The 14,747-nt window shown below is 39.1% G+C and overlaps 2 protein-coding genes across 2 annotated transcripts; both read left to right on the top strand.

The window, feature by feature from the left end:
* Positions 1-541: 541 nt before the first annotated feature.
* Positions 542-11,411, top strand: LOC127960197 (arf-GAP with dual PH domain-containing protein 1-like). Its single transcript, XM_052559790.1, has 11 exons — positions 542-785; positions 5,331-5,461; positions 6,201-6,292; positions 7,013-7,095; positions 7,177-7,289; positions 7,853-7,999; positions 8,166-8,249; positions 8,330-8,392; positions 8,983-9,054; positions 9,547-9,778; positions 10,270-11,411. Exons 1-11 carry the CDS (start codon positions 698-700, stop codon positions 10,296-10,298), a joined length of 1,134 nt encoding a protein of 377 aa, XP_052415750.1. The 5' UTR covers positions 542-697; the 3' UTR covers positions 10,299-11,411.
* Positions 11,412-12,571: 1,160 nt separating this feature from the next.
* Positions 12,572-14,111, top strand: uts2r4 (urotensin-2 receptor 4). Its single transcript, XM_052558178.1, has one exon. The coding sequence runs from the start codon at positions 12,594-12,596 to the stop codon at positions 13,614-13,616; it is 1,023 nt and encodes a 340-aa protein (XP_052414138.1). The 5' UTR covers positions 12,572-12,593; the 3' UTR covers positions 13,617-14,111.
* The last annotated feature ends 636 nt before the right edge of the window (positions 14,112-14,747 follow it).

Here is a 14,747-nt window from a genome sequence, read left to right as displayed (position 1 = left end):
GCTGAGATAAGCTTACTGGGTGGTTTCTCACATCTGCTAAATAAATGTTTGGTATGTGTTTATGGAGAGTTTCCAGGTTGGAGCAAACTGTCAGGATTTTTATTTTTATTTGCTGTTTAAATGTAACCAAAATGACATTAAACGTATAGATTGATTGCCCTAATAAAAATGAAGGGAAATAATAAATAAATTGGTAAAAAGTACAAAATAACTAAATAATTAAATTAAAAGTCCTTTCAGTCATTCTTTTTTTTTTCAGATTTGGTCTTCCTAGCTGTTACTATTCTATGATTATTTTATGTTAGTAGGGTATCTTTCAGCTGGAGTAAGTTTTGTGTCCAGTACATCTGCGTTATTTTTATGTAGGTTCTACATTATAACGTGTAGTAAATAATAGGGGTTTAATCATATGTGAGAAATCATGAGAGTTTGAAATGTATTTGATGTGGTGTGGCTTTGGAGCGCGCGCACACACACACACACACACACACACACACACACGCAAGCACACACGCACGCACACACACACACGCAAGCACACACGCACGCACACTGTGGCGTTTATGATGCGGAACAACAAGTCTGAACAAACTCTGCCACTCCACTTCCGAATGTTTGAAGCACCTCCATCAGACGAGCGCCTCCTCCTGCTCCTCCTGCTGCTCCCGGGGAGACACAGATCCGCTGCACCGGACCGATGACGGAGAACGAGCGAGCCGCCAGAAGCCTCAAACACGTCCTGCAGAAACCGGGGAACCGCAGCTGCGCGGACTGCGGCGCCGACAGTAAGTTACTGCTCTTTACACGCATCGAACATTCACCGATCGACCGGAACCGAACCTGCGCGAGCGGAGGACAACTCACCTGACTCACCTGAGACACTGCGTCACGACGGCTGTTTCACAAAACATAGTACAACCTTATTTTACTGTTCATAAAGTCAGATGGGAAAGTCCCTGTTTTAAATCTGAAAAGAAGCGCGTGCATGCGTTTCCAGACATATGATACACATTGGGTAGGATTAGGGTAGTAGGTGTGTATCATATTGTATTATATGAACCTCAAAGTCCATTTCTGCATATCAAAAGCAGGGTTTTCTGTCTGTATTTGGCATACTATTTATTCTCATGGTGTTTTTGTGCTCGTGTAAGGCAGGGTTTGATTTCAGGAACTCTACAGCAGAACATGTTCCTCATGATTCAGGATGATTCACTCAGGAGTTTAGAGATGATACTCCAGAGCTCAGGACTGAGTTTATCTGGAGAGGAGCTGCTGCTGCTGGACACGGCTCAGATATTATAGACTGAAGGTGTGCCTCTGTGTGAGCTCTGCATATTTCTAGAGAGAGAGAAAGTGTGTGTGTGTGTGTGTGTGTGTGTGTGTGTGTGTGTGTGTGTGTGTGTGAGAGAGAGAGGGGGAGAGAGAGAGAGGGATGTGGGAGCGGTTGAGGAGACTGATGAAGAAACAGGAAGTGTGTTTCTCCACACTGTCCACTGTAACACACGAAGAAAGACAGAAAGAGTCATTCTATAATGGCACTTTCAGCCAAAGTCCCTTTTAAGGAAAGTCCGTTCACTCATTTGTAATGCCTCTGGGCAGCTATTTTCAGGCATGCAAGACCAAAGCTGTGCCTACTTACACTACACCCTAAAATACTTGTTGTTTAGAAAAGGTGTATACGTTTGAGTGTGCAGCAGAAGATAGGCAAGCTTTGAGGCACACTTCTTTCTTATAATTTCATCTGTCATTTAGTTACGTGCATCCCATCACCATTTAAACTAACATTCATTTTTAAGATGTTATTTTTATTCTTTCTATACAGGTTATCTTAAGGGTTTTCCATTGTTTTAATTGCAGTTTTAGTATAATATTCTAAAACAATTTATTATTATTATTATTTAAAGAAGAAACCAGTTCAGTATATGTTTGACATTTGAGGCTACTATAGAAACTACTACTATAGAAAAGCAAAAATACATTTTTCATGGAGAGTGTTTTCAGCGTGTTAATTTTTTCATCTAAAATATGGCACAGGGTTGCTTCAAACAATGGTATGAACATCATTCAATGTAAATTTTGATAATCGTAATTAATGAGCACAATTACAGGTGCTGGTCATATAATTAGAATATCATCAAAAAGTTGATTTATTTCACTAATTCCATGCAAAAAGGGAAACTTGTATATCACATTCATTACACACAGACTGATATATTTCAATTTTTTATTATTTATTTTAATTTTAATGTTTATAACTGACAGCTAAGGACAATCCCAAATTCAGTATCTCAGAAAATTAGAATATTGTGAAAAGGTTCAGTATTGAAGTCAAGTCAAGTCAAGTCATCTTTATTTATATAGCGCTTTAAACAAAATACATTGCGTCAAAGCAACTGAACAACATGGATTAGCAAAACAATGTGTCATAAATGCATGGATTAACATTTCTGCATTTGACATTGAGAGCATAGGCCGTAATTTAGATATATTTTTGAGATGGAAAAATGCAGTTTTACAAATGCTAGAAACGTGGCTTTCTAAGGAAAGATTGCGATCAAATAGCACACCTAGGTTCCTAACTGATGACGAAGAATTGACAGAGCAGCCATCAAGACTTAGACAGTGTTCTATGTTAATACAAGCAGAGTTTTTAGGTCCTATAATTAACACCTCTGTTTTTTTTTTTTCAGAATTTAGCAGTAAGAAATCAGTCGTCATCCAGTTTTTTATATCGACTATGTATTCCATAAGTCTTTCAAATTGGTGTGTTTCACCGGGCCACGAAGAAATATAGAGCTGAGTATCATCAGCATAACAGTGAAAGCTAACACCATGTTTCCTGATGATATCTCCCAAGGGTAACATGTAAAGCATGAAGAGTAGCGTTCCTAGTACAGATCCTTGAGGTACTCCATACTGCACTTGTGATCGATATGATACATCTTCATTCACTGCTGCGAACTGATGGCAGTCATATAAGTATGATTTAAACCATAATGCACTTCCATTAATGCCAACAAAGTATTCAAGTCTGTGCTTAAGAATGCTGTGGTCAATTGTGTAAAACACAGCACTTAGATCCAATAAAACTAATAGAGAAATAGAACCACAATCAGATGATAAGAGCAGGTCATTTGTAACCCTAAGGAGAGCAGTCTCAGTACTATGATACGGTCTAAATCCTGACTGGAAAGAGGCAAGACATAAAAGGTCATTGCAAAAGAGGCTGGCTGTTTACAGAGTTCTGTGTCCAAGCACATTAATAGAGAGGAGAAGGGAAGGAAAAGATTTGGTAGAAAAAAGTGTTACAAGCAATAGGGATAACCTCACCCTGGAGAGGACTGTGAAACAAAACCCATTCAAAAATGTGGGGGAGATTCACAAAGAGTGGACTGCAGCTGGAGCCAGTGCTTCAAGAACCACTACACACAGACGTATACAAGACATGGGTTTCAGCTTCGCATTCCTTGTGTCAAACCAGTCTTGAACAGCGTCAGAAATGTCTTGCCTGGGCTAAAGACAAAATGGACTGGACTTCTGCTGAGTGGTGCACAGTTATGTTCTCTGATGAAAGAAAATTTTTCACTTCCTTTGGAAATCAGGGTCCCAGAGTCTGGAGGAAGAGAGGAGGCACATGATCCACGTTGCTTGAGCTCCAGTGTAAAGTTTCCACAGTCAGTGATGGTTTGCGGTGCCATGTCATCTGCTGGTGTTGGTTCACTGAGGTCAAAGGTCAGCGCAGCCATATACCAGGAAGTTTTAGAGCACTTCATGCTTCCTGCTGCTGACCAACTTTATGGAGATGCAGATTTCAATTTTCCAACAGGACTCTGCACCTGCACACAGTGCCAAAGCTTCCAGTACCTGGTTTAAGGACCATGGTATCCCTGTTCTTAATTGGCCAGCAAACTCGCCTGACCTTAACCTTATAGAAAATCTATGGAGTATTGTGAAGAGGAGGATGTGATATACCAGACCCAAGAATGCAGAAGAGCTGAAGGCCACTATCAGAGACACCTGGTCTCTCATAACATCTGAGCAGTGCCACAGACTGATCGACTCCATGCCACGCCGCATTGCTGCAGTCATTCAGACAAAAGAGACACAACTAAGCACTGAGTGCTGTACATAATCATACTTTTCATGGTCATACTTTCCAGTTGGCCACGATTTCTAAAAATTCTTTCTTTGTATTGGTCTTAAATAATATTCTAATTTTCTGAGATACTGTATTTGGGATTTTCATCAGTCCTAAATCATAAAATAAATAAACATTTGAAATATATCAGTCTGTGTGTAATGAATAAATATAATATACAAGTTTCACTTTTTGAATGGGATTAGTGAAATAAATCTACTTTTTGATGATATTCTAATTATATGACCAGCACCTCTACAGTTTCAAGGGAATAATCAGTAATTATACTTTTTGTCAAAATGTCAGACTCAGACATGTTGATGTGTCTGGAGCAGCTAAATGTACAGAAAACATATCTATGCAGTGACCTCATGACTCTTTTATTCAGAAGGCAGTGTATGTGGCGTAAGTTATAGCTCTCAGAAAATTCCCAGTTTACTAAAGCTGTGTTTATGAGGATGTGAATGCTTTTACAAGTCGTAATCTTGTAAGTACGGTAATTGCAACATTGCATGAATGCACATTTCATCCCTTTGATAAGCAATACACCATCCTTGTATATCCAAAGCCTTTGCTTCAGCTTTATTGTCATGTTTGATATATCATGACTTTACTTTATTTAAATCACATGAGGAACATGTTCAGGTTGATTGTTTTTACAGTAAACAAGAGTTTGCGGTCGTGATGCTGAAGATAGTTTGAAGAATGTTATGACCAAATTTACTTTCATTGTATTTTCAGTGGAATCTAAACAATCTGGTTGCAGTCAAACGCCTTCCAAAGTAATACATGGCAAAACTATAATATATAATTATAAATGTGTCACCCAGCTCTGCACACATACATATGAGCATTTACTTCCTTCCCATCAGAAACTGACACACGTCTATATTTGTGATTAATATAAATGAATGCGGTGCAGTGGATGAAGTATTTGTGAAGTGCGTGATGAGCTCTATCTTTAGTGTTGGGGTCTGAATCTTCTTTCCTGTGCAGAAGTCGATCTGTGAGTCAGATAACGCAGGAATGTCCTCGCTGTGTTTCTGTAGCTTCAGGCAGATGTTAATGATTCTTTATCTGGGTTTCTTAATAAACTCATGTGTGTGTTTAGACTAGAAGAGCCAGACCATGTGTTCATATCTGATATTAATAAAAATATCTGATTTATTTCTGTATGGTCTCTCTGTCTCAGATCCGGAATGGGGCTCCTGTTCTCTGGGCATCTTCGTCTGTCTGGACTGCTCCGGAATCCATCGCAGTATTCCCGACCTCGGAAAAGTCAAATCGCTCCGACTCTCACGCTGGGAGGATTCAGAAGTTCAGGTGTTCATTACGATTTCTGTTCAGGAAATAATCACACTCTGTCCTTTCTTTACGCTTCTTCAAACACGTAGACTGAACTCTGACCTGTGATGTTATATATTAGATTTATTATATTTATTATTGCATATTTTCTGTTTTCGTTTGCTTTAGTAATTTTATTGTGTGGTTTTCTAATGTTTATTCGTTTTTTATAATATTTCTTATAATATTTTTTATATTTTTTTTTTTAGTAATTCACTTTATATAACATTTTTATAATACTATTTTAGCTTTTTTATATATTATTATTATTATTTTAATTGTGAAGCTAAGGTGTTTCATCAAATAGTTATACTTTATTTCAGCTTTATTTAAATTATGAAAAATGATTTTTTTATAGTTTTAGTTTAACAACAATGCTGATCTGTTTGGTGTAATTTTTATTTGTAATTTTTTTTTTATGTTAAAATCATGCAGCTCTTTTCCAGATTGAAACAGTTTATAGTTCCTGTGACTATCAAGCTGAACTTCATTCATTCAGAACTTAATTTTCAGTCTGTTCCTCAAACAAATCATCATATGACTTCTGAAGAATATAGCGCATATGATTCATATAAACCTCTATGACACTGTTATTTCTCTCTGGAACATGTTGACAGTGAAGTGTACAGAAAGACTCATGGTTTCTCGTCCACTGTTGGAAGCAGCACCAGGTGTAAATCATACAGAGCTTTGTGTTTTCTGATGTCTGTGTTTGTAGTTCATGTCTGAGCGAGGGAATGATGCCATGAACGCCGTCTATGAAGCTGCACTTCCTGTTTACTACTACAAACCCACACACAGAGACTGCCAGTGAGTTTCCATCACATTAACACTCATCATATCAGGCCGTGGTTATATTTAGGGTGAGATCAGGGTCACTTAATTGAGTTGATTTAGCTGATCTGAAATCTGTCTTTGAGGCTCTTAGTAAACTGGATATCTCTGGACCTATGTAGTATTATTACACTGTTCGTAATATCTACTATTTATTCATATTAAGGATTAGCTTTCAATTCTATATTTTAGTTTTCATTTACTATATATATATATATATATATATATATATATTTAAAACAAAACTTATTTTGTTCTTATTTAATATCAGTGTTAATTTTTTTTAGTAACTTTTAGTTTTATATTATTTCATATCATTACAGTTTTAGTAATATTATTATTATTATTTTTTACTTAAACTCATTACCAAGGAAATATTTCTAGATTTATTTTAGGTTAAGCTGTCATCTAATATTAATATTTTATTTCAGCTTATTTTGGTTTACAAAAATATTTTAGTTAATGGTAACCCTTATATGAACAGAACTGTCACTTATGTTTCACTTGTTACACAATAATTTATAGCTTTTTATTTTAATATTTCTGGTTTAATATTAGTTCAGTTTTTTGGTCATTTGATTATATGATTGTTATTTATATTAGGTTTTTGGTCTTTTAAAATAGTATCATTTAAGTGTAGTTCATTTTTATTTCAGTTTTAGTTTTTATTTATATGTGTGTGTGTGTGTGTCCCAGCGTGCTAAGGGAGCAGTGGATTCGGGCGAAGTACGAGAGGCAGGAGTTCATGGAGAATGGAAAGAAGCTGATCTATGAGGACGGTGTGTGTGAATCTCAGAATACTCCCAGAATACTTTCTGTGTTCTGCCTGATGATTGACATGCTTGTTTGACCAATCACAGAGACGAGAGATGGCATGCTAATGAAGAGGGGGCGGGACAATGGACAGTTCCTGAGCAGACGATTCGTCCTGTCGCTGAGAGACGGCACACTAAAGTACTTCACTAAACTAGATGTGAGTGTCAGCCCAAACATCACTGACAGAACGATAGAGTTTTAAGATTAGAGTTTTAGATATTTTCTAAGAATAATTGTATATACAAGTTTGATGTGTTTTTGTCCTTTTAATTTGTGGCTATATAGTCTTTATTAATTTTATTAGCACTTATGATACTTTGATACTCTTTAAATCCTTATAATACATTGTGTGTAACAAAATTAACAACAGAATAGCGGGAAATAATGTAGGACTTTCCTTGATTTATTCATCGAGATTAGATTTTATTAAGTTATATCATATACTGTTCATTACATCCTTTTTTAATGGTTTTAGTTTCAGTTTTAGCCTGATGTGATTTTATTTACTACTACCCTACTAAAGTAACAGAGAAACACACCCCAAAGCACTGAGCTCAGACATTATCTGTCAGTGGGGATACACAAATGTGGAAGTACAGTCTGTGGTTTTCACAAAAGACTTTTAATGAAAAACAACCTGGCTGAAAAGAATACACATTGCTCATTTGTTGATAATGGGCAAACTCACCCTTTAACACAGTATCTGCTGCGTCTCTGTAGGCTAAGCTACCCAAAGCTGTTCTAAAGGTGGACACCATCAACGCCTGCTTCCAGCCGGACAAGATCGGAAACCCCAACGGCCTCCAGATCACCTACCTGAGAGACAACATCACACGAAACATCTTCATCTACCACGACAGCAGCAGAGTGAGATATAACACACACACACACACACTGCAAGTCTGTTTCTTTGTCTGTCTGTCTATCTATCTATCTATCTATCTGTTTGTGTGTCTGTCTCTGTGTCTGTCTCTATCTGTCTCTGTCTGTCTCTGTCTGACATCTCTCTGTCTGTCTGTCTCTTCTCCATCAGGAGGTGGTGGAGTGGTTTAACTCCATCCGTGCGGCACAGTTGCACTATCTGAAGGTGGCGTTCCCTGGAGCCACGGACGCTGAGGTGAGTCCTGAAACACCGGCACTCGTTTCACTTCCATGTGTGAGTATGTGACGTCACTAACAGATTCTCTTTCTGCTCAGCTGAAGCCCAAACTCACACGCAGCTTTCGGAAAGAGGGCTACATGGAGAAAACTGGCCCACGGGTGAGACAAGCTCTCAGACTTCACAACGGAACAAAATACAACACTTTATTTAATACTGTAATGAGTATTTATAAGTATGAGTGATATTAATTAGCTACATGTACGTACTGTATAGTTAGGGTTAAGATGCAGGTTTGGCTTAGGGTTACTTGCATTTAATTATATATAATTTATTATTATTATAATAGTAAACACATGCAACATGTGTAAAGTACACAATTAGGTAATAACAATTTCGATCAACCAATTACCAAGTGATGCTTCATTCTGTTCAGTCTGTGCTGTTAAAAGAATGCATTTGCGATTAAAGAAAAAACACTTAAGCAAAACATGGTCAGGTCAAAGTGTCTGAATCATTTTTGGTTTTACTGGTAGTCCACTGTATGAAAAATCTTTGGGTATAAAGAATATATATATATTATTTATTTTGATTTCCTCTCTTACATGAATGAACTAGTGTCCTGCACCCACTAGTTAAAAAAAAAATGGTTTGACTAATATTTAACAACAGCAGGAAAGAGCATTCATAATGCTTTGTGACATTGCACGGCCTGTTCTGATTGACATTGAGCTGGTTTGTGTTTCTGCAGCAAACAGAAGGCTTTAAGAAGCGCTGGTTCACGCTGGATCACCGGCGGCTCATGTACTTCAAAGATCCTCTGGTGAGACGTCCCTCGTCTGCTCATGACGCTCCTGTATCCCACTTAAGACCACTTTAAATAAATGAGTGAAGACAAAATATCATTATAGATCAAAAACTACACACTTTCAGAGTCAATTACTCTTACATAAAATAATTAACATTAAATTAAGAAATTGCATTAAGAAAGGAGAAAAGTATACACAATACAGCCCATTTCATGTGTTATGTGTCACGGTGTCCTTTATCGTAAGAAATAACTCGCTTCTGTTTTTGCCAAAATATCCGTTTGCTGTAAATACACTTACAGACATCTAGAACTGATCTGAAAGTTAAACCACAGAACTAAGTTATGATAGTAATCTAGTACAAAGATAAATGTCTATCAGAGACAGCATCTGCAGAACAAGTGATGCAACAGTTCAAATACAGCTTCAGCCTGAAAGAGGAACGAGAACTTGTCAAATCTGAAAGCAGCAGTGTCATAAACTTGAGTTTGTCTCGTGTGTGTCAGGATGCGTTTGCTAAAGGCGAGGTGTTCCTGGGACACAGAGATCACGGATACCGCATTACGATCGGTCTCCCCGCCGGGACCCACTACAACGGGTCGTGGCAGTACGGCATCACCATAGAAACACCCGACCGCAGCTTCCTGTTCACCTGTGAAACTGATACGGAGCAAAAGGATTGGATGAGCCATTTCAATGCAGTCATCAGCACTCCCATGAGCCCACAGGAGTACACAGGTAACAACACACACACACACACACAGACACACAACACACAACACACTTGCACGCATGCACACACACATACACACATACAGACACACACACATGCATGCACATGAACACACACACACACACACACACACACACACACACACAAGCATGCACGTGAACACACACTCGCACACATGCACAAACACACACACACTTACATGCATGCGCGTGCACACACACTCGCACACATACACAAACACACACACTCACATGCATGCACAAACACACAAACACACACACTCGCAAATATGCACAAACACACACACACGCGTGCACACACACTCGCACACATACACAAACACACACACTCGCATGCATGCACAAACACACACACACATGCATACACACACACATTCGCAGGCATGCACAAACACAAACACACTAACACACATGCACACACACAACCACACACACAAGTGTGAACACCACAACATGAGTGCTGCTGTGTTTTTCAGTGGAGGCCTACTTCAAACAGAAACACTGATGGCCTACGGAACCCTCGGTGTGACCCCTGACCTTTCACCTGTGACCTCTGCAGCTGACCGGCCACAGATCTCACCGCTTGTGCCTCCGATGTTTGTGCTTTTAAGTTGTTTTACACTAAGTATTTGTTTGTATACTGTAATATGATTCTGTATCATTACATCTTTTAAGAATTGTATCCCCATAACGTTACAGTTTATCCCCATATATTATATTTTATCCCCATGACGTTATATTTGCATGTCTGCATTTTCCACAAACTGTTCGCTACCAAATCTTGTTTTTTTTAATCTTATTATTATTATTTTTATATTTTTTAGGATTAGCCGCTCCATCTAGTGGGGAGATTAAGTTATTTAACCACTGACCCTTCACATGAGCATGAATAATTATAATGATTTGCAACACATTTTAAGTGAAAGTCAGCTCTCTAATTCTAAACCTCCTTTTATTCACATATTAAGAGACAGTTCAGTCAAAAAATATAAAAAAAAAATATAATCCTGTCATTATTTATTCAACCAAATGTTATTCCAAACCTCTATGAGTTTCTATCTTCTATGGATTACAAAAGGAGATGTTTAGCAGAATGTTCGCGCTGCTTTTAATCATATAATGACAGGTTATGGTGACCACGTTTAAATTAAAAAAAGCCCAAAAACATTATAAGTGTCATAAAACTATCAATCATGTCTTGCTAAAATGTCTTTAGTTTTTTAGCACATCTTGTCATGTTACTGTTATATATACTGATATGACAAAAAAATAAAGCATTATAGCATAATGTTACATGGTAACGGTAAAAAAAAAAAAAAAAAAAAAGAACTTTTGCAAGACTGTATTTTTGAGGTTTTCCATCATATGATGAACAGATATAAGTCACTGTAAATCTACTGCAGCTTTCAAATCTCATTGGTACTCGTGTGTCACATGACCGTTCAATCATAATATTTCAACACACATGGCCACAAATGAGATTTCAGAGCTACACTGGAAGAGAAGATTCTGAAGCAACATGAGGGGGACTAAACCTTGACAGAACTATCTTTTCCTGTAGTATTACGATCCCTCAGGGTTTGGTGCAGCTTTTCAATAAAGTACTGATCTAACCATGTGTTTGAGGTCTGGTTTTGACTGGTCATGTGAGCTGGAGGAGGATATTAGTGGACATGTGTGTGCTGTGTGTTTGAACGTGAGTGTGAATGGAAGATTATTGACTGCTGCTCATGACCGGGATGTGTGAAACGCTGAACGTCACATCACACTCACCTGAGAGAAAGAGAGAGAAGAGACGGACATCAGAGAAACCTGCAGACACGACAGAAACAAAGACGCATACAGCAACCAAACACAAAGAGCTGAAGACACACGCTCAGAGCTGCATGGATACAGTGAAGAACATCAGAGGAACATCTGCATGGTCCTGAACGGAGGTTTATTTTACCACAGTGCTGAGTCGGATCATGGGTATGTTTAGGACTTGTTACAGAAGGACTTGTCAGTCTGTTGCTCCGTGTTCATTTGGTGCTGTGATGTTTGAAGAAGCTTCTCGGTCTCTTTTCCGTCATAAAACCAATCTTCTAACTAAACGTTCCAAAAGGTGTTTTTCACAGGAGTTCCACAGAAGGACCATTTTGGGAACTTTTCAGTGAACAGTTCTTTATTTAATTTTTTTTTTTCATTTGAAGAACATTATCTAAAGGACCTTTTTCCACTATAAAGTACATTCCATGGATGTTAAAGGATCTTCATGGAACCATCTGTGCCAATAAAGAAGTGAAACAAAGAGCTCAGTTTTACAGGAAACATTTGAATTTATTTCTTCTAGATCCTCGCCAAATAGCAATGATGCCAGAAAAGAATGATTTTGGGAAGCTTTCAGTGATCAGTTCTTAAAAGAACCATTTTTGTCTTCATGTAAAGAACACTTAATAACCTTTATCCGCTATAAAGAACATTTTGATCAATGGAGAAGTTAAATGGATGTTAAAGGTTCTTCTTTGAACCATTGATTCCAGTAAAGAACAAGGTTCAGTTTTATTAGGAACCACTTGAATTGATGTATTTCTCTCGGATCTTCTCACGATAAGTAACTTACCCAACAGCAGAAGAATGATTTTGGGAAGATTTCAGTGATCAATTATGTTTGTCTTCATGTGAAGAGCATCTTTTTCTCTTTTTTTCCACTATAGAGAACATTGGTGCAGTGGAGAGGTTCTTCTTGAAACCATTGAAAACAATACAGCTCTGTTTTATAGGAAACATTTGAATTGATATATTTCCCCCAGATCTTCTTATGATGAGTAACTCGCCCAACAGCAGCACCGCAGCCGGAAGTGTGGGAGTAGTTTGGGTCACTCCGCTCATGGGCGCCACCCTTGTCACCATGTGTGTTTTGGGCATGACGGGAAACCTGTACACCCTCGCCATCATGCGATCGGCCACGTTGCGGCGCGCCGGCTCCATGTATGTCTTCATCCTCAACCTGGCGGCGGCGGATCTGCTCTATCTGGGCACCATCCCATTCGTGGTCTGCACCTACTTCGCCCACGACTGGTTCTTTGGGGAAATGGGCTGCAGGTTGCTGTTGAGTCTGGATCTGCTCACCATGCATGCCAGCGTGTTTGTGCTGGTGGCCATGAGTCTGGAGCGCTACCGTGCCGTGGCCGCTCCCTTCCGAGCCCGCCGCTCGACCACACGTAATCACTGGCTGATGGCGTTGGGAATCTGGGCGGCAGCGTTCGTGTTGACGCTCCCAATGATGGTGATGATCCGTCTCCGCGAGGGACGTCCCAGTATGGTGGGCCTCGTCAAACGCATCTGCTTCCCAACATGGACACCCGAGGCTTTCAAGGCATATCTGACCGCACTGTTCTTCACCAGCATGCTCCTGCCCGGCCTGCTGATGGTGGGACTCTACACTGGTCTCGCCCGGCATTACTGGGCCGCCCAGGCCAACCTGACCCACGGATCCTCGTCGTCCGCTTGCAGGCGCCGACTGAAGCACAAGGTGGTGGGAATGATCTTCTGCATCGTGGTGGCGTACTGGGCGTGTTTCCTGCCGTTCTGGGGTTGGCAGATGGCAAAGCTGTTCTCGTCCGAGTCGCTTCGCTCGCTGTCAGCCGCTGCCCACACCTACGTCAACTTCTTCGTCACCTGCCTGACGTACGGAAACAGCTGCGTCAATCCACTGCTCTATACACTGCTGACACGCAACTACCAGGACTACCTGGCCCAGAGAGGTCAGTCATCAGGGGCGAGTCGAGGGGACCAGGGGTCGGCCGCCGGGGTCAACGCCATCGAAGATCAAATAGGATGAGTTCAGGAGAGAGTTACAAATTCTGGGTCCAGTTGCGTAAACATAGCCACTATGCTAAGACTGAGTCTTTGGGCCTCTCTGGTCACTCTTGACCGAAGAAATTTACGATTTGAATTTTTGCTTCAATGGAATGTGATGATACTTGTGGACTTTTGTCGCATTAGCTATGTGAACATGATATGGATGTGTTAAAGAGTCAAAAAATACAAAGTAACACTTGGTAACCACTTGATATCTTCATGGTCAAAAATGAATGACAGAGGAAACGAATGGTGGAAAATATTGTTTTATCGTAGTGGTATGAAACTTAGGTACTTATTTTCTCACATTAGCTTCTGCATGTGAACCCATAAAAAATAATTAATCAATAAATGTAAGTATGGGCACTATTTGGACAAAGGGTAAAAAAATAAGTAACATTTACCTTCACTGTCAAAAAATGCCCAACATAGGAAAAGAATGGGAAATATGCTCATAAAGAAATTATTAATATTGAATCATAAAATACTCCCAACATAAAAAATAATAATAATACATTTTGATTTTCCTGAAATAGCGGGTAGGACCCACAGATAAAGAGGGTTCAGAGGTTTTTAGGAAATCCTGTCCATCTACAAGTTAGTCCAGTGATTCAAATTAACCCACTCTACATTATATGTAACTGATTTAAAGTTTTGTCCAGTCTTAAAGTTTACATGACTAACTTGTAAAACCAGTTTAAGCGGTTTATGCAACTGGCCACTGTTTTGAGATTTTAACTGGTGTTGCTTCAGTTCTGTATTTAACACATTACTTTACACATTACCAAAACAGTTTTCGTACAAAAATGTGTCCTTTCTGCATCACAAGTGCAACATAATTGCAAAGATAATGACTGTTTTCTGACAGGTTTCTCAAACACTCCACACTGGCTTGTCATTGGCCAGCCAGAGAGATTGGCTTACATGATTGGTTAATACAGCAGTCAACATGATGGGCCGCTAAAACAATCAGATCAATGTTGTGACAGCTTCTCAGAGTCAGTGTTTGAAGTTTAACCAACAAATGAATTATTGTGACTTAATGTTACTTTTTGTATATTAATGCTGATATGTTAAAATTGACCATATAGTCAAGTAACAGAAGTACTGT

This window comes from Carassius gibelio, chromosome B6 (genome assembly GCF_023724105.1).
Source record: "Carassius gibelio isolate Cgi1373 ecotype wild population from Czech Republic chromosome B6, carGib1.2-hapl.c, whole genome shotgun sequence".
NCBI classification, from domain to species: Eukaryota; Metazoa; Chordata; class Actinopteri; order Cypriniformes; family Cyprinidae; genus Carassius; species Carassius gibelio.
Note: the sequence above shows the minus strand (reverse complement) of the source record. Positions and strands in the feature narration are given on the sequence as shown.

Excerpts from the sequence above, each read along its gene's own strand:
- uts2r4 (XM_052558178.1), top strand. The coding sequence starts at position 12,594 with ATGATGAGTAACTCGCCCAACAGCAGCACCGCAGCCGGAAGTGTGGGA.
- LOC127960197 (XM_052559790.1), top strand. The coding sequence starts at position 698 with ATGACGGAGAACGAGCGAGCCGCCAGAAGCCTCAAACACGTCCTGCAG. Across the intron at positions 7,096-7,176 it reads GAAGCTGATCTATGAGGACG|AGACGAGAGATGGCATGCTA; the intron begins GTGTGTGTGAAT and ends GACCAATCACAG. Across the intron at positions 9,055-9,546 it reads TGTACTTCAAAGATCCTCTG|GATGCGTTTGCTAAAGGCGA; the intron begins GTGAGACGTCCC and ends CGTGTGTGTCAG.